At 39.3% G+C, this 20,481-nt stretch overlaps 1 protein-coding gene across 2 annotated transcripts in view; it reads left to right on the top strand.

Moving 5' to 3' along the window:
* cntn3a.1 (contactin 3a, tandem duplicate 1) overlaps positions 1-20,481 on the top strand; it is a 57,828-nt gene that overhangs the window by 27,939 nt on the left and 9,408 nt on the right. Inside the window, exons 6-12 of one of the 2 annotated variants that reach the window (XM_029506130.1) lie at positions 121-223; positions 518-702; positions 3,234-3,373; positions 8,599-8,728; positions 10,827-10,977; positions 16,713-16,840; positions 18,940-19,115. In XM_029506130.1, coding sequence (XP_029361990.1) covers positions 121-223; positions 518-702; positions 3,234-3,373; positions 8,599-8,728; positions 10,827-10,977; positions 16,713-16,840; positions 18,940-19,115 — 1,013 coding nt within the window. Of the gene's footprint in view, positions 1-120; positions 224-517; positions 703-3,233; positions 3,374-8,595; positions 8,729-10,826; positions 10,978-16,712; positions 16,841-18,939; positions 19,116-20,481 lie in introns of both variants that reach the window. The other variant, XM_029506129.1, reaches the window with a different exon arrangement.

Here is a 20,481-nt window from a genome sequence, read left to right as displayed (position 1 = left end):
CAAACATAGCCTAAACTTTGTTTTGGTTCTGTTTCTTTGTGACCTTTTCAGGCTTTAAACTGAAAGCAATCCTTTCAGATGTACGTGGCATCAATTTTGTGTTTCTCTTTGTAAATCCAGGTGTGATGGGTGAATATGAGCCAAAAATCGAAGTTCAGTTCCCTGAAATTGTTCCTGTCGCTAAGAGCTCAACTGTCAAACTGGAATGTTTTGCGCTTGGAAAGTACGTCCCACTGTGTATTATTGTGCCACAGTCATAACTATGCCATTTGTTGTTTGCTGCTCCAATCTAAGGTGCATGGTAATGCATGGAAACCCTTGTGAAATGATTTAGAGAACAACAGATTCCGCATGTACATTTTTTTTCTTGGATTTGATGTTGACATGAGAGTGTTTTGGAACATTAATTCTTATCATATGATGTCTTCAGTCGAACTAAATCTCTGGATAAATCAACCCTGAGGAGCACTTTGCTTTTCATGGCCTTGCTGTGTGTGTTTTGTTTTCATACCTTTAGCCCAGTGCCAAGCATCAGCTGGAGACGAGTGGATGGCGCTTCTTTTGGCAGGAAGGTGGACATAAATAAAGCCATTGGAGTTTTAGAGATCCCATACTTCCAGCAGGAAGATGTCGGGATATATGAATGTGTAGCTGAAAACAGCAGAGGAAGAAATTCGGTGAAAGGAAAGCTGTCTTTCTATGGTAAGTAGGAGGATGGTTTTGCTGACTTTGATCTAAAACTTAACTTAGTTCACCCTTCTTGCAAGGGAACCAGAAAATATGTTCTGCCTTCAGTCTGTCAGCCATTTCGCTAACATATGTACATTTATAGCCTCTCACCAAATCTTCTACCCATTGATTCATAGCCTTAAAAGTTCACTAATACCAAGTCTGATTGAATGTGTTGCAGAATCCAGGGTAGCTTTGGTGTGAGTCCAACAAAAAAAGTTTTATTTGTTGTCATACATCTGTAGCTTTTATTAGAACTCATATATAACTGCATCATATACTGGAATGTGGCAGTAAATTGACCTATTACCAGTAGTTCATTTCTGACACGATCTTTATTGTGTCAGCGGCTAACATGGGCTGGAGTGCGCACAGATTTATACCACCTTTCAGGGAGAGGTGATTTTTGTTCTCCTCACCAACACTGGACTTATGGCCCTTATTCCGAGAAAGCTTTTAATGCCCCTTGATGAAGGATTTTTATAGTTTTTCTCCCCATTAGTTTGCAGTTTATGCACTGATGATGTCTTCCTACAAGGCCCTGTAGGGATATACTCAACTGAAATCATCAAATCCAGATTTTTCTTTCCTGTGAGGCAGGATGCCTTTGAAATGATAATAAAGGGTTTTTTTTCAGCACCTGTGGGTAAGATGAAATGCTTACAGTATTTGGGGGTAGACTGGGGATTAAACATGCCTTACTTTACCTGTTCATAGAGCACAGTGAGAAGTGGATCTTGACAAGGTCACGGTCCCAAACACAGGGCCAACAGTATGATCTAATTTTGGTCATTTTGTAAACAACACCATGTTTCAACAACTTAGTGCAATCCCTGTCTTGGTCCATTGTTGCATGGCACTATACCTTTTCTCTACTGTAGCGGTGGGGAAATTGTGTCTCGACTTGTAAGATTTAAGTCTCGTCTTATCTCAAAGCCTCCTGGCCTGGCTGGCCGCCAGGTGATAAAAATCTGTAATCTCATTTTAAGATGCCATAGACAGGTGCTTGTGGGACATCCATCAGTTCTACAGAAGAATAGAAGAATCAATACTGGGATGTCGTGTTTGCAACACCCAACCAAAGTGTGCACTGGAACAATAAGGGGTGACTTTGCTTTTGATTTCCCACTTAGTTGTCCTTCTGTAGTTCCTGGGGATTTATGTAGATCATGGTATCACAGTTGACTGCATTTGAATGGGCTCACAGACGATCAGATTGGTTTTGTATAAAAACTGCCTTCATCACGCCTTCACTTCAGTTATGTATCTATCCGATTCGATTTGTAATACTGTGTGCAGGGAGACATACACCTTTTGTGTCTGTACAGTGCATATTCAATTCAGTAATGTTTGCCCATCTCCAAATATATGCTATTACTTTTTGTGAAAAGAACATAAGGAGAGCATTCTGATAACAAAATATTATCTTAATTAGCATATGGAGCTGTTGTCTTTTTTCTCTAGGCTTTTTAAATCTTACATAAATTAGAATTTATTCTTACCAAGTAAAATGCTTTATGGGTAAATGCATGCAGCACTGGTGGCAAAGATAGGAAATACAAAGAATAATAATAAGGACATTCATTAATTTGCAACAACTGTTGTCATCTTTACATTAGCAGGAATGTTTCTGTCTTCTGCTGTCTTCATGATTTTGCCTTTTACGTTGTCGGGCACATTGTTTCAAAACACCAACTGTTCTGACCTGAATGTGACAGGCGAACTCACTCAAAACAAACCTTTTTGGGTCCACCGAGCACATAATTAGCAATTTAAATATGCACATTCTTGTATCCACTCTATTTTGTTTGGAAAACTCTTGATTTAGCTTCCTGTAATTGAGTATTTTTATTTATATTGTAGCTACTGTTCCAACTGAGATGCTGCTCCTATTTTCCCAGAAAAAAAAAGTGAAATAAAGGATCAGACTGAATCAACAAAAATAAATTCCACTCTCATGATTAAAATTTTTGCGGTATCACAGCCAAATTGCCTGTACCCTGGAAGGGCATCATGTATTTATATGGGTGCCTCACAAGACCTGTAAATCTCCGTATACTGTTGCCAGATATAAGGTGCTTGTCATTTATATGACAGTTGGAGCACTATTGTAAATAAATATAGTCTGTGATCAATTGTATTGCTAAAGATAATTATTACCAGTTCATTTTAAACATCACAACATGGTCATTAAATTTCTTGTTAAGGATTTGCTTTGATATAGCTGATTGAAACAAAAGTTTACTCTTTACCTTATGTGGGAATAGTTGCAACTTTTCAATTGTCTGAATCTGCAGCTCATGCAGTTCTTTTTATTTATATATTTTTCAAGTCGAGGTCAGCTTTGGGTTAATTAGAAATGAATTTATGATTTGTGCGCATGGTTGCTTCTTTACTGAACTAATTGCTCGATTGGTTGGTTCATTGATTTAAAGCTGCATACTGGCAATGTGAAGGCATTTGTGTAGGTGTTAATTTACAGTATGTGCTTTGTGACCTTTCAGCTCCACCTCACTTGACCGAGAAGCCTCAGGATGTTCAGAAGACCATTGATGATACTCTGGTCTGGGAATGCAAAGCCAGTGCCAAGCCAAAACCTACGTACCGCTGGCTGAAGAACGGAGAGCCTTTGGACCCCATGGAGGTCAGGGATCTCTCTTTTCTTAATACTTTTATGAATAAAAACTAAAATTGAATTTCCCTATAATATAGAGAGCTAGGAAAAAAAAGGAATAAAATAATAAATAATAATAATAATAATAAATAAATTGTAATAACAGAATCGGTTGAAAGAGTTGGTACATCAGATGAGCACTGCTAATTTGTGCTATCCACCTTTAATCAACCCCCCTCTCATGAAAGTGTATAGCACTCCTCTGTCAGCAGTCTCATTATGTCTGCTGAAAGCCGCAAGGCTCATTTCTGCCACCATGTTTTTAAATGGTATTGTGTCAATACTTTTTGCTGTTACAACAGCCTTTAAGCGGTTGAGTGCATTAAGATGAGTAATTTAATGTTAAGATGAAGGCTGAAAATATCATAGTATTCAAAACCCCACAAGGCTGCACAGTTTGTTGAATTCATTTTGCTCAGAAGCGCATCGTTTCCAACTCATAGGTTTGTACTTGGCAAGAACATGCCACTTTGATATGGCTGTATTTGCTTTTGACTAAATTTGGCATCAGAAGTGAATGCGTGTGTGTCGGGGGAGGCTGTTTGTATGTGTTTTGCAAAGAAGCCAAAGTGAGGCCGTTTTCTGCCTGTCATCAAGACGGGACTCTACAATCTATCGCTCAATCTCTCCTATCTCATAGTCTCAATTTTGTCATTGATTCTCTTCTCTCTGAGGAGAGTGAAAAATGCCTTATCATCCAAAATGCATTTTACATTTAGGCAATTTGCCTTATTTTGTGTTATTGTGCCACTCAGATGTGTTTTCTGCCTATAAAGAAGAGCTCCAGTGAATCGTATTCATTGATAGTCAGTGTTTGTGTTGGGTAATGAGCCCAAGTATGGCCAGTTGTTTGTTGTTTTTTTTTTTGTTGTTGTTGAACGTGTCTACAGGGCAGGTGGTTTGGTTTTCCCTTACTAAGACTGAGAGCAGGGTACTTTAAGTGCTGCATATCAATGCACGCACACTGAAGAAGATTACAGAGTGTTGCACCTAATGGACTGTCATTATGACACAGAAGTAGTTACCTGCAATTTCTACATGTTGAGTAAATAAAAATTAAATCTGTATAAATAGGCATAGGCTAATTTGTTGTAGGTGGCTCTGTTATTTTGTTAATTTAGACAGACAAAGGTCAGTTCCTCTATTTGTCACACATTCTTGAGCAAAGGAAACACTTATCACTCCACCTGTGCATCTCCGCTCTTGCTTTGTAAATAACAATGATAAAAAAAATTATTTGGTGTCGGGCCAAGGTAACTTCTTCTCTGTACATGTAGCTATATTAATGAGGTGGGGTGTTACCATTTTCAAAATGCCACCATCAACAGCGGCAACAGTAAATCAATTTCCAAACCCAAAGGTCAGCAATCTAGAGAGAGAGGTAGAAGGAGAGGAAGGCCAAAGGGGCCATTTGTTATTCCTCATTAGAATGGATCATTCCTCCTCACCCTCTCCCTCACTCTTCATCTCAGCTTCTCTGTGCTCTCTCTCCCTCTCCTTTAAGCTTTGTTCCTCCCAGATTTTCCTCTCTCTATCTCATTTTGGGGCCCTTCCAAGGGAATTAAATGGCGCAGAGGAGGGCTGTCACTTCAAAATGTCACCCCGGCGAAACAAGGACCTACTCATACTCATTGCATTTTTCCACTTCAGCACCATCTCCCCTTTTACTCAGATATGTGAGGGTGTGCGTTTCTCAGACTTTTGTACCTTTGACCTCAAAAGTCAGAGACCTGGCTTCCGAGGAGTTACTCTGTCCATGATCTGTCTTTTTATAGCACAACTTGAAACAGTGCTGGTATCAGAGAAGAGTCAAGCATAATTAATGATGGCCATAAAACAGGCCAATGCCACCATTTGTCTCCAGTGCTAAAGAGATTGTGATAGAGACACTGCTAAGTCACTGAGGATTTCCTATCAGGGCAATGGGTAGAGCGTAGCGTGGCAGCTATCCCTGCACTCACACAGATCTCTTTCATCTCTTTCACCCCCACCCCCTTTGCACTGTGTAACCTAAAAGGAACCATCTATTATCTATTCAAAGTTGCTAAGGCTCGCTTTGTCTCCGTCTCCCTCATCCTTTTTCCATTGAACACACATATCAGCATCCAGTCCTGGCTGAAAATCTAGGGACTTGCGTTCCACTTGGACTCTGCGGCATCCATCCTCTTGGATCTTCGCTGGCAGGGGCTTTAACGCCAGGTCAGCCGCTTGCCCGCTGTGTGCAGGGCCCTCGGAAACAGCACCATTTGAAGATCGTCAGCGGTGTCACTGACTAGTGTTAGGGGAAAGTCCTTGTCTTTTCAAGTGGCAGTGCTGTAATGATTCTCGACAACAGACAGACTGGCAGCAGGACCCTCTGGATTACTTTGTCAGTGACATTAAAAGGTCCAGCCTCACTCAATGGGAAAGATCAAGGGCAAGAACAACTAGTGCTGCCACACTTAAATTGACACAACTATAAAAAGGGTACTGAAAGCTGTGTAAAACCCTGTAAAGGTCAAAAGGAGCAGTTAAATCAGCTAGTCTTATTACAGTCTAAAGCGTGTATAGGAACAAACAGCATTGCCTGCTGCACATTTTTTTTTCTCTGACACCTAACACTCTCTCTGTGATGCTTAGTGGCGAACAAGACCACCCGCATCTGGCTATATATTCCTGACTAATTCCTCAGAGGTCTGATTTCTGCCATCGTTTGATAATGTCTAAGTGCTTTGTTAAGCAATGAGGGGTTACATAGTCATTGCGAGCCAATTAAGATCACAGAAAATTAGCTGTGTTACAATTATCAACCCCCCCAAGGAGATTAGAAAGTGTGGCCAAAGCTTGAATTAGACCGGGACATTCTCCAGAATGATCACATCACATAAGTGCCCATATATAGTCCTAATTGACCACCTGAAAAGGCTCTTGGATCTGCGCTGTCATATTAACTCCTGGTATGTCACAATGTTGTTACACTAATTGGACTGTTTATAATCTTCCTTAAAAAGATCAAACAGATTTCTTAAAAGAAGTGAACAGTCAGTCTTGAAACTGTGTATTGCATTAGTATTGACCATGGAGTTTGAAGTCAACAAAAACTTACGCCAGGTTAATTGGTTGTTGCCTTTTGATTATCACACTGGCCACTGATGGCAAGTTAGTCTAAATTAAGGTAAATACTCCAAATGTTGCTCTAAACAAGGCATATATAAACCACTACGGGAATAGTGCAGCTTCTTTAATGGTCCTTTCATTACTTATTTATTGACCCCCAACAAACAACAGAACAATAAAACTGTGGAACCTATTAAAATACAGTAAACCTCACACAAACGTTGTAAAGACACTTTACTGTGCCAGATATAGAAATAAAAAAAATAAAGAAGTGTGCAAAAAATTAAAAAATGTAATGGTCATGATATTGCTTTTATTCAAAGCAATATCAAAGTATTTTTTTAGAAGAGGTCAGCATAAGGCAAGTCCTTATGTGTGTCACTGCTGCCGTTACTATGTAATGAAAAACTAAAACTGTGATCACAAAAGACTAAAGACTGGATGGCTTGGTCATTGTATTTACATTAAATGGACACAAGTTTTAAGGAAACACAGAAAACTGAATAGCATAGCAGAATAAGTTACAGTGACACTTATTTCATTGGGCTTCCAGTATAAAAACCACATGACAAAGTCAACTCTTTAGAATGTCGCTACCAGAATCCTAATGAGGACCAAAAAATTGACCAGTGACATCCCGACCTGACTATCTGTTCATTACAGCATTGGGTCCAAGGGAACAAATTCAGAACCATCTCAAAATAAATTTCTTAGGCGAGATTAACTGACTTTAAGGGATGACATGACTTCCTGTCCTCTTCTTTTAAAGAAACCTCCTTACGTCCATATTGTTTGGGGAGCTGGGATGTCAAACAAAGACCCTGCCAACCAAAAAACAGACCAGTCAAAGCTGCCGTAGCAATCACGTGAAATAAAAAAGTAGCCTTAGTGCTTTTTAACACCAGAGGCACTGGGACTTCTGTGAGGCCATTTTGATTTTCAGTAAGTAAAAAGTGTCATTTTGTCCTGACAGATTCAACTAACCGGTAATTGTTTCTGTGTTTCCACAACAAGAATCACTCATGTGTTTGTTTGACCTGTCCCACCCTCATGTAATGCTAGCTACGCCCATGCTAGAAGGTCTGCTCGTAATCCAGAAGGCACTGAGAAGTCTGGCTCTGTTAATCTACTCACCAGCTCTCTCAGGTCATAGGGCAGCCATTTTCTCTAAGATTCAATAGAGCATTCAAAATATAGCAACAAAGATTTTAGTTCATGCACCACCAGTGTGGAAACCCTACTGAATTTTAGTTTCCACTCTGTGCGTTATGGCCCATCCTCTATTATTTTATTTTACTATGGCATTTTGAATTGCTTTCGGCACTAGTATTTTGCTATACAATCAAGCTGAACCTGCTTATATGTCAGCAGAAAGAGTCTATTATGCTTTTACTCTTTTGTTCTGATTATGCAATGGCAGTTTTATCTAAACAGTTGTCAGGAGTTCTGAGGGATCAATGTCAGATTTGTTAACGGCTCAACCACAGTGTTGTATCACACGACATTTGAAGCACCAGAATGGTATAAATCTGAGGTCATTTATGGTACGTTTATGGTAAGCTCTGAAGATTTTGTCTCCCTTGAAATATTTTTATAGGTGGATCAAATGCCTGCATGTTTAATGTGAAATGACTTTATGTGGTGGCGCAACCACAGAGAATGGTAACACGCTGCATACCATTGTACCTTCCGAGCAACAGCAAAATCCCACTGTTGTGAAGTCAAAGATATTTTTCAGCTGGTGGAGACCAAAGAAAATAACTATAACAACCATACCATAATGAAGCACAATAGGACAAAGTAAAGACACATGTGATGAAAGCTGTGTGATCAAAAGTATGGTATACTTAGTAGAAGTACTGAGTGTACTTCTACTAAGGTCTAAACAATAGTACCAGCACGGAAGAGGACGTAATTGGCTGTTGGATCATACTGGGCCCTATTTATATGCCAAAGGCAGCACCACAAAATCCTTCTGCTGACTGTTCAGCTTGTCGAAGCCTATTTAGTGTTTGTTGTCTTGTTAGCATAGCAGCATCCATTTCAAGTCACATTGTGTTAAATTAATGTGTGTGTGTGTGTGTGTGTCTCTCTAGCAGGACAGAGTTCAGGTGAATAATGGAATGCTGACGATCAGTAGCTTGAATCTGGCTGACATTGCCATGTACCAGTGTGTGGCGGAGAACAAGCATGGGCGAATTTTCACCAACGCTGAGCTCCGAGTTATAGGTAAGATCCAAACACACCAGATGCCAAATACATCACTTCACTTTTATATGGTGGACACTGTTTTTGGCAAGATGATGAATGTGCCAAAATAACTACGATACTAGTCAGCTGGTTGGGAGCTCTATAATTAAAGGTGTACATTTGAAGCCACACTCTCCCACGCTTACATATTGGCAAAATATTCACTACATATGTCTCAGTAGTAAATTTCTTTTGCCAATTGGATCGTCAAAGTAATTCTACAGTTTTTTTTCAGGGCTTTTGAACTCTTTTTCTTTTTATGTAATTTTTTTATGTTTCCCCCCCCCCCAAAAAAAAAAAAAAACTGTAGCAGATCGAGTGGGGAAAATTCATGCATTTGAATTGAAGCTTAGCACAGAAAAACAGATTTTTGGTGTGTGTGTGTGTCCCAGTTCCAGCCAAAAATACACACAAGTTTTCTCATTATTCAGAAACCACACAGGATGCTGGTCTGCCCTCAGGTGGACGAGTTGAAGACTGGTTTGTTTAAGGAAGAACAGCTATGTGCAGCAGGGAAATGAGTACAATACCACCCATACCATCTATAATGTTTTGGTCACAATAGAGGACACCAGAAAATCTGCAGCTGAAGTGAATTTCTGTCGGCTAGAAATTAAAATTCATTTAATTTATTAAGTTTCTCACTGTAGAGGCAGTCTGGTAATAGGACATGAGCCTCATCTCACCATTTATATAACTCACACATTAGGTACATTCACACTGTGTGCCCGTATACTGCATGTTAGTCAATGGCTAAAGGTAAAATCTTTATACAATCAAGGTCCTTCATACTCAAAAACAGATAGCTAGTTGCTGCAGGTAAAGGCAAAGATACTAAAACTGTCTGTGCAGGACTTGTATGTCTCTTTTGCTGTAGAAGTGAAGTGCAAACTGGTCAGGTATTTGACATAAGCATGTATTGAAAAAAGGAAGAAACTGTTTCATATCATAGCATCCATTCAAAGCACATGGCTGTGTCAAAGCCTCTTAACCGTAAACAGCAGATTTAGGTGCTTATATTTTTAAAATATAAATAACTCTGTGTGAAGGATTGAAGCTGCAGAGTGCACAGAGGCTCCGAGCGTGTTTAAATGAGTGCAGTAACTAAAGTCCTGCACATGACAATCAGTTCTCCACCTTGCCTGCAAAATTGCCCCACAGCTCCTCATGATTTACTTAAGTATGTCTCTTTAACATGACTGCACCTGCAAAATGTATTTGGAATGGTTTGACAGGTCTGTCTGGTTCTAGTAAAAAATAGTTACTCTTTTGACGTTGTCCCCCGACAGACAAGATGAGCTGTTAAAATTTTGTCATACTGGGCTAAATTCTTGTAACACAAATTTAATGAAACCGTTTTTTTCCTCCAAGCCTTGTTTTAAAGTAAGATTTCATATAAATTCCACCCATGTGTCAAGAGAAGACAATCATGACGAATCCAGTTGTGGAAGGAGATGCTGGCATTTCACATTTTGTGTAAAGAAATAATTCTGAGTGTCTGTGTGTGTATAAATATATGCATATTACTGTGTATACTCTCACACTGGCATGCGTTGGCAGGTGCTCAGCCATGTCACTGGCGCCAGGCTGTGCTTTCACTTTGAAGAGCTTTCTGCTGAGTCGGTGTGCATACAAAACAGCTCCAGACGACGGCGCCTTAGTAATTAAGGCCTAAAGGAGCAGCAACAAAGCCTCCCTCTCGTTTTACATTCTCTCGTTTTTGCTTCAGAGCCCCACGGCTTAATTCCTAACGCATAATATCCTTCTAAGGAAAATTCATGGAATTGGAAAAGCCACTTTCTTTCAAATCAAACGTCTTCTTAAAAAGCACGTACTACGTCTGCTCTGCTGCTTTTACTTTATTTTATTTAGAAAAGGACAGGATGAGGCGGCTGACCTACCTAATGGAGGGAGTGACCTGCGAGGTTTAGGATGCTTCTCCACTGTCATTTCCTCTATTTTGCCTCCTTTGCTCCATTCCTCTCTCACACACCCCCCTTCCTGGCCGCCCTCTTCTTTCTCTCTCCCTCTTTTGCTGACAGTACGTTAAACTACCTTGTCTTCTTTCCTCCACCAGCCATTGCGCCAGACTTTTCCCAGAACTTGTTGAAAGCCCAAACTCTGGCCCGACAGGGTGGCGACATTCTCATCGAATGTAAGCCCAGGATGTCTCCCCGTGGCGTGATTTCATGGAGGAAAGGGAAGGAAGCCCTAAGAGAAAGCCACAGGTACCAGGTTTCTTTCTGAAGAGTAGTAAGTGCATTGTGTATGGGGCTGCAGTTTTTCAGGCTCCCTGCTTCACCTGCAGCATAGTATTTCATTGACTTATTTTATTTTTCCCTACTTGATATTCATGGTGACAAACTGCAAAGAACACACAGTGTGACACAATACAATCTGAACTGCATAACACATTCTGTAGTCCACCAATTCTCCCTGCTACCTACATTTCTCCACTGAATCCCATTTCAGTGTGCTCCCCCAGCTGCGCTCCGAGCTGGTCTCTGCACTGTTTACTTAAGGTAATTGGTCATTCCTCGACTGTGGCACTCAGATCGATGTGCTGATCCATCAGCTCATTAGCAGCATGTTGGGTTTGGAGGGTCATTAAAGCACAAGACAGAGGATGATCCAGACTACTGCTGAGACGCACAGGAAGCAGATGAAATATCCAAAAGGACTGATCAGTGGCTAGCTGCTGATCAACATATATTCTTCTCTGATAATAATGGTTGCGACAGAAGGAGAACTACAGCTGGACACCTTGTTTTCTTAGCAAATAAGAAAACAAGGGAAACTTAAGTGGAGATCAATGCAATATGTTTGTGGATGCCACAAAAGAGAAGGAGACAGAAAACAAATGTTTATCAGATGAGAAAAAATACACCCCTATAGGATAGAGACTAATCGGGATTTTATGCTGCCATTTCTAACAAAGGAAACTTTAAAATAAATAGCCATTGGTCGTGAAGTGTACACAATCATCTGCACAAACAGGCAGTCCCAGGAAATATATACATTTTATCAAATGGCACCGTTCGGTGATATTTGCACTACTTGTAGGTCTCACAACCTTTAAATCTTGAACCAAGACACCCTGATGTGTTGTTGCACTTTCCATTGTCACTCTTAGAGGAAAACCTCATATTATTTGAGATACGCAAATGATTTACTGGTGCATTTCCACTCAGTTTGATAGCATCTTTATTTTCTGGCAGACATGTGCCAGCAGGAGGAAAAGCACACCTGCTGACACATTAAATGACGTAGTAGGGGTCCAGATTTTTCACATGATATGGGATTAATTGTTCAACTGCCTCAGCAGCTTTTCCACATCCAACCTCTGGGATTTCCATCCTCACCCCAGTGGGAGTGCAGCACGGCTAGTTTTGTCTCACGTTGCCTTTGTCAGACAGTATGCTTGGGAAACTGAAGTTTGTTTGTTAATACAGATGATACTACCCAGCTGCTGTGTCTCTGTTACAGGAGAAATGTTTTATTTGAGCAGGAGCAGCAGATTCGGCACCGGCTTTATGTGTTGCAAAGGGATGCTAAATGTTGGACCCAGCTTGCAGATTTATCATCCTCTTAAGTACTGAAAGGCAAACGTATCCATACTGCAATGTGCAATATCAGTCGCTCCCATAAAAGCAAGACTTCCGATTTGAGATTTAACGTTACAGCCTCACCCCGAAGTGGGTGAACTGCATACAAGATGTTAGGCTTTGACATTATTGCAGCATCTCTCACAAACCTATTCCCCCAGTCCTGGCTCGTTAGCATTTACTTTCCTCCATATCGAAATGGGGCAGCAACCAGTTCTATTACGGCAGTGGCATATCACTAATCCATCCCACTGGCTCAACTAAAATACCCATAATTCCTTCTAATCTTCCAGGGATAAAATTTTCAAGAATCTGGTGCAGGGGAGAACAAATCAACTAAGAACAGAGGCAGAATCTGATTAGTTAATGAAATCATGCAGTGGTGATACCTACACCAGCTCATATCCCTGGCTTGTATAACAAGATATCCTTATAACAGGGTTGGAGTGCACTTACAAAGGAAGCTACGCAGTGAACGATAAAGGGTTTACCCTAATTTAATTTCACTACTGACCATTGCCAGCAACTGTGAAATGGATATAGGAAACAGCTATTAGGAATACTGCCTTTAGATTGAACTGCCATGTTTAAGATTGTTATGCTAAATGACATATATTGCGTAATCAAGTAATGTGAATCCATTTATAGCTCTGCTTCTAAAACAGCATGTTCTTCCCTGATGTGTTGCCAGAACATAATATGCATCGCTAGTGAATTAATTAAGCACAACTTGATAAGACTGCAAGTTCCAAGTAATGTACTGAGTTAATTATATAATCCTACTTAAGTGGTTAAAATCATGTTTTTCGTTTCCAGTCTCTTAGTTTTTTGTTTTTTTGGGTATTTTTTGCATAAGAGAGATACAAGGCAGGCTTTTCGATTACAGCCAGTCGCTCACTTTAGCACCAACTCATAAGGTTGAGGGAAAGTGCCTGTTTACTACATCACACTGCTCAACGTTTTATGTATCTCACAAATTTCTCCCAGACCTTAATTGCTCCAGGGCAACATTTGAGGGAACAGACAGAGAGAAGTGAAAGCTTTTCAGACAGATAATGCAGCTACATCTTTATCGTGAACCAGACCTTTGTGGCATTGGTGAGGAGGAAGCCTGACATAGGCTACTGCACAGTTTAATAGCAAGTCTTATCCCTATGACATCTCATATCCATAACTCTTTGTTATAGTCCATTACAAAGGAAGGCCTCAGTTCAGTTAGGAGCATATGCCCCCGTATCCATGGGAAATGGACTCTGTTGAGGAGGCTAATGTATTTTAATTCTTCCAGCCTTTGAGGCGATACAGGTCACTTTTGATCGTTTTGGGAGGTCCATGCTGCCTTCAAGGAATTGCTCAGAAAGGAATCATCAAGTTCTTCTCCGAGACACTGGCTAAACCCCATTATACCATTTAGAAGATAAGATAAGAGCTTCCAGAGAAGATTTGCAGGGCTTGGCATTTGTAAGTGGGGTAATTAATTCCAAATGTAGTCAGGAAAGTTTCCTACAACCGTGGCTGGAAAGAAGTATCAAAAATTTGTGCGATGTAAATTGAAATTGGTGTGACCTTTCAAACTGAAAGGATGAACTGTAGTTGAATTTTCCCCTGAAACTCAAATTTGTGAAACAAGGGAAGCTGTAATATTTTCTGCTTTGCATTCATCAAAAATGTCAATAACACATTTCTCTCATACACATGAAAGGTTTCCCCCGTGCGTAGTTGCTTATTTGACACATTATTCTTTGAAGAAAAAAATCCAGGCACATGGGAATGATCAGAAATATCTCCCTGCCGACAGTCAAGCCCCACCAACGGAGACTAAGTCTGACAACTGTTTCACGTCATGAAATATTAATCTGTGCTCATGAGGCTTAATGATCTGTAATAACTCCGTAATAACCAGGGCAAATTAATTATTAGTTCAACAAGCAGTGCCTGTCTTGTTAGCTCAAGGGAACTTATTTTTAACAGTGTGATATCATATTGATCTCTATAGGGATTTTTTCTTCATGCGTGCCCCTTGTGGGGAAATCAGAGCTGAGTGTAGCTGAAGGACATCTCACCAATGCAGGTTCTTGACTCCAATGTGACAACCATAAAGAGAGACAAGAGGCAGGAGTGTATCTATTGTAACTTTCTGTGGCAAAATAAAAAATTATATTCAGCATTATAAAGGCTCGGCAGTTTAAAATTACACATTTAATTTTTTGGTGTTCAATAAATAAGTGAAATCTCTAAAAATATGTTCTCACTTTATCTTCGTGACCTTTTAAATGTGTACACTAATTCGCTATATGGCAATTTTATCAATTTTATCTGCAAAATAATAAGTGCATAACATAAAGGTGTCTGAGTGATTTCATCATGTTTTAATAGCTTTTCTGTTCTGTTATGTTCTGTCTATAAAACTTCCTTTACCAAATGTGGTATATTTCATGAAATTAACACATAAAATATATTTAGTCAGCCAAATTTCGACTTATTGCTGATAGTGTACTAGGATAAGTAAATTGTATTTATCTCAAACCTTTTACTTTCACAACGAATTTAAGGGAACGAACGCAAGAATATATATATATCACCTCCAGTAAATACAGAGTTGAAGGCAGAGAGAGCAACAAAACAGATTTTGTCTGAATCAGCTTGAATGCCTTGTTAACAGGAAAGACAAAGGGATCAAACATGAACAGTAGGTATTAAAAATGAATAATTTAGTAATTTTACCAAGCTGGTGCCAGAGATATCTGATAATGTTTTGATGAAATAATGGTCTGAAATTAATGGTTCTGTTACACTGTCTGCATGCTGAAAACACGAATATTATCCCTTTCAGCTTTCAATATCAGTGCTCTGTGCAGCTTGTCTCCAGTTTTTTCTGTTGGCTTTTTTTTTTTTTTAAGTGAAGCAATGCTTTTCCATGCTAAATAGAATTAATTGAACCAATAATGTTTCTTAATGATCCTGGATCTCCTATGGCCCTATAGTTCATTTCAATTTCATAAAGTATTTTGGTGTCTCAGACATGTGCGACTCTCACCAAACAATTTTCCAACTTTAAGTGCATTCTTGCTTTCCTCCTGCATCCTTGACTTTGCTCCAAATGAAGCAAAATGGATGGCATTATGTATAATTCCTTATAAGTCGTACAGTTTTTCTGGAAAAACTGTATTCAAGGCTTTATTGACACTGGCATGCTTTTAAGCACCAACCCCCACAAATCTTTTCAATGCTGTTGGAGAGGTCATCAGTATTTCTAAAGCTTTTCTTTATCAGCTTGGAAATCTGTGTCCTCGTGTTATTATTTATGCTTGCACAATAAACAAATATTTCTTCAAGTCCAATTACAACTATATATAGATGTATCGCTCAGTTGAGAAACCAAGAAATGTCAGCCCAAGGCTGCATTATACTGGGTCAGAAATATATATATATATATATCTGTCCCCATTAGTGTTGCCCCCTTATCCCCCAGGGAGTGGTCTGAGCTGGTGGTGGGTGAATAAAACACTTTCCCAGTCACACGACAGGCGAGGTTTCACAGTCCCACCCGTGTTTAGGTCGAGGCAATAAAAGAACTTGCGTTGTGTCACTCTTAACTGAAACATATTATTTTATTTATAATTTTTTTTTATTATTATTATTTTTTAAGGAGAGTTTGGTTGTCTGTCATAATTTTTCTTATATTTTCATTATTAACTACAGTACAGGCCAAAAGTTTGGACACACCTTCTCATTCAAATGAATAGGAAAGTATTGGACTGTATTGGACATAGAAGTAGCAAAATATTGTTGCATTACATAATCTGGTCTCCATCACATACTTGTGAATGAGCATAATTTTTAGGAGACAATGTTGAAGAAAGGCAGTTCATGAATTATGGTTCATTATTAAAAGTACAGGTATAATAGTATTAATAATTTAAACGGATAATGCAGATTAAATTGATGCAGGTGAATAAAATTAAAGAAAATGCGGCTTGTGGATAAATTTAATTGTTGATGTAAAATGAAACAATGAAATTAAAATTAGGCCTTCTTCCCATAGAGTGATCTTGTACTGTTATCAATTGAGTGCAAAGAAACCATCTGTAAGTCCGTACATTGGGCTTCTCTTTGTGTCACTCTGAAGAGCACGAAGCCAATTAAAACTGACTGAGATAAATTTCAGGCTAAAGTTAAATGCTGCAGGACACTGGACTTCCTCAATTAGAAAATATTTTAATGCGCTTTGAATATAAATTTACTTTCACGAGGCTACCATGAAAAGGACTGCTCGGAGCTTTATGAACTGAATTCTGATGCACTGTCAACCAGCAGAATATGATGGCAATATATGTACATACATTTTCTCTCCACAGAGTTGCTGTGTTGGATAATGGGAGCCTTCGGATTTCCAATGTCAGTAAAATGGACGCTGGGCTCTACACATGCGTGGCCAGAAACCAGTTTGGAGTAGCGAGCAGTGCTGGCAGCCTTTTGGTTAAAGGTAAGACATTATTTTTTCGACTGGACAAGTGAAACATCCGATGTTCATGTCCTAATCTAACTGAATGTGGCTTGTCTGTTATTTATTAGATATCCATTAGCTGTTTCCTTGGCAACTGGTGGTTTTATGCTATACAGGACACATTACAGAACCACAATAATCTCTTCTTAACAAGGCAATATCGCCATAATGCCAAACCACAGTGCTGCATTAACACCAAACATGTGACATGCAGCTTTTTTCATGTATGGTAGGACTGGGTTTGCTCCATGAATTATTTGTAAAAAGCCATTTGAAAATCAGCCTCCTGCATGTTCTTGTTATCCGGCTTTGGTAGTAAATGAACCCATCATTTATGGTTGACACTCTTTGGGATAAATACAAAGAAAAAGAAAATGGAACTAACCCACCCCGACCCTGACCACAAACAGTTGGTATAAGCACTAATGTCTTCTTAACTGACACATACAGTATGCAGTCCAGCTGGTTGAGTGCCGTTGGCTGGGGGAAGTGAGACGAGAGGCTTATTGCATTCATGCGCCACAATGTTTAATTCATACTTTTTTTTGTCACGCTGGCTCATAGCCATGCCCGGTTTGTTTAAAATTTCAATCCATTTAAATCACACTACTGCAGTGCATTGAATTTTCTCGGTCTTTCTAAAGAGCAGCGTCAACAACGGTGCTCTATTAAAATGCCTTTTGGTGATTCCTTTTCACAAGTTTTTTGAATTTCAAATTGCTTGCCTAGAAGCCCAATTTGCTTTCCTTTTTTCTCTCTCTCCCACAACCTTTTTACATGTAAAGATGCAGCTATTATTCAGTGTATAGTGCACTTTTATGAGTGTGTTTCGAAGGCTGGTCTGAGGTGGAACGGTTTATTGAAGTACATATCCAAGTGAAAATTCAGCTACACAAGCACTGAACAATTTATATGCATAAGGTAAATACATCTAATATTTTTGCTGTTAATGAAAGCTACAAAAAAGACTTGTAAAGACTTCATGTGTCTGTCACTGTAATCTAAGGGTTCCTTTCGTATATTTTACCAGCAGTTGGTGTCAGCAGATTCATCCATGTACTTCTAGCCTGTCGACCTAACCTCAGGAATACTGAGGCTATTGAGAGAGAACAACGCATTCCACCAATTCCTATGCTAATTAGTTTGAAATCGTTAAAATCTAGCCTATTCTGTTCCAGTCTATACAATGAAATTGCTCATTATGGTTGTTTGGAATGTACTGTCATTAGTCTATGGGCTTCCAAAATGAGGATTGCCATGCGTAGAACAAACAGTGGGGGTTCAGGAAGCCAGTCTGTGAATTTCTTCTTTGAGCCTTGAACAGAAAACCAGTATTTAGCACGAAAACTTTGGCAGATGTAAGATGGGAAGAACAAAACTTTCTGCATCCAAACATCCCTGAGACTCACCTGGAATGCACCACCGTGACCACTCGGGTCTCTTTAGAGATAAATGAGATAAACAAGCTGGCCTGTTTTGACAGTGCTGAATATAGACCTTTACTCCCCCTGACATGCTGCATCGGTTTGCCTGTCCTCGAGATGCTTATGACATGCATGCATAATTCACAATGGATTGGTGTAGGGGTCGCTCAGTCTGTGCACTGCACTGCTGTTGAATGAGACACCCAGCTGAGACAGACCAAAGATTATGGTGATGCACACCACACTGTGGATGAAATAGGACAGCTTTATGTCACACAAACAAACCCAAATTATAGCCTCACATCTGACCTGCCGTAATGGCAGAATATTTCCAGTTTTTTGTTGTTTTTTTTTTTCTCCAGCACACTCTGTTGTTGTATAGTGGCAGACTATGCTCAGTTTTTATGAAACTCAAACAAAGAGCTGCAATATGAACACTCGCAGACTGAAAAGCAATTCCTCTTGTTTGGTTAATGTCTGGAGCAGGATCAGTTTTTTTATGCGAGGCTGACATATTTTGCAATTATTTCTGGTAACATGAGGAACATTAAGAAACCAAAACAAGTCAGTTGAAACCGTTCATATTGCAGACAGACTAAAAACGGGATATCTTCTTTGACTAAGTTCAGGTTGTCCTTTTTAACCTGTTTCTAGAACCAACTGTGATCACCAGTCCAGCTGGTCATCTGGATGTAACCGTAGGTGAGAGCATCGTCCTGCCCTGTCAGGTATCTCATGACCCCACACTTGACCTCAAGTTCACCTGGTTCTTCAATGAGCAGCTCATCCACTTTGGAAGCCATGGGGCCTACTTTGAAAAAGTTGGTGGGGTAAGTGCAGCTGGATTATTGGATCTTTTCAGTGTACCACATGAAGGAAATGGCATGTGTTGCTTTGCAGAAATCTGCGCAACATATATGTACATATACATATGTATTTATATAGGTATATTGTATGAAGCACCAGATTCTTGGCTTTCCTGAGGTAAATAACAAGAAACCCTGTAACTGCTGCCAAACAAGGGCTATATGTAAATAGTTTTAGGCTATAATGTCCTTGAATCTGCAAGATGTCTATAGATTACAGATTTTACAGACATGCAGTAGTTCACTGTGACTTAAAATTAAATTCCATTTGTCTAATTTCTCTGAGGAAATAACAGCTTAATTTTACCTTCATCTTTTAAGCAGCAAAATTTTGAATGCTTGCCCATAATAAATCACACAGATGAGATTTTTTTTTCTTTTCACCAAGAGACCTCTATGCTTGTTATGCTTGTTAATAACACCTCCTCCACTGACAAAAGCAGCAGCTAAGAAATTCATTATGCAATGTTCATCCATGCATTACTTTTGGTCATCTAAGAGCAAATATATTTTTCTGTTAATTAGGAAATGCAATAATGAGGTCTTGGCTTCTTTTTCAGCTAGGTTTTTTTCATCTCTACCCATTCAACATGATCATGGACAAGTGTGCTTGCTACATAGCAAATGTTTGCATTAAAAGCTGTTTACTTTTCAGCCTAGAGGAAGTGTATGTTCACCATTAGACTTAATTACTTTACCTGCCAGGATCTGTCTTCACTGGTGGAGAGCAACAGCAATCCTAACATTTGTTTCTCATGGCATGCTGACCAGGACCAGCTCGAGCAACTCCCTGTAACCTCCAATCTGACCCGACAAAGTAGCGAAGCTTAAAAGCCATATCATAACCATTTGTTATTGAAATGCAATCATGGTTGAAGCTCTTAATATTTATTTCTTTTAGCAGACTGTTGCCTGCTTGTAACTACCAACAGTCTCTGTGAATTCAAGGAGATTAAAACTTGTAATTAACAATAGCAGTTAGTCTTTGGTTTATACTGTGTGCATCATCAGGGTAGCAACACATTCCCTGATACTGTATATGAATTCCAGTGTTATAAGGCCTGTAATATCTTAAAGTTATAATTTAGTACTTTGGATAAACTTGAAGCAGCAAGTTCTGAGTGCTAAATAACAGCTCAGAAAGGGAACGTAACAGACAATTTTTCATTTAAGGCTTGGATCATTTTTAGTTTTAATATCAAAATGATGACATGGGGTAGAAGTGGTTAAAACTCCTTCAGCAGTATCGTTTAAGTCTGCTGTTAGAGAACAGATTGTTTCCTGCAAATGTTGAAGAATATATACATCTCGCTTCTCTCTTGCCTAGCTC

Source organism: Echeneis naucrates, chromosome 7 (assembly GCF_900963305.1).
Source record: "Echeneis naucrates chromosome 7, fEcheNa1.1, whole genome shotgun sequence".
In the NCBI taxonomy this organism is placed as follows: Eukaryota; Metazoa; Chordata; class Actinopteri; order Carangiformes; family Echeneidae; genus Echeneis; species Echeneis naucrates.
This window is presented reverse-complemented; position numbering and strand designations above follow the sequence as displayed.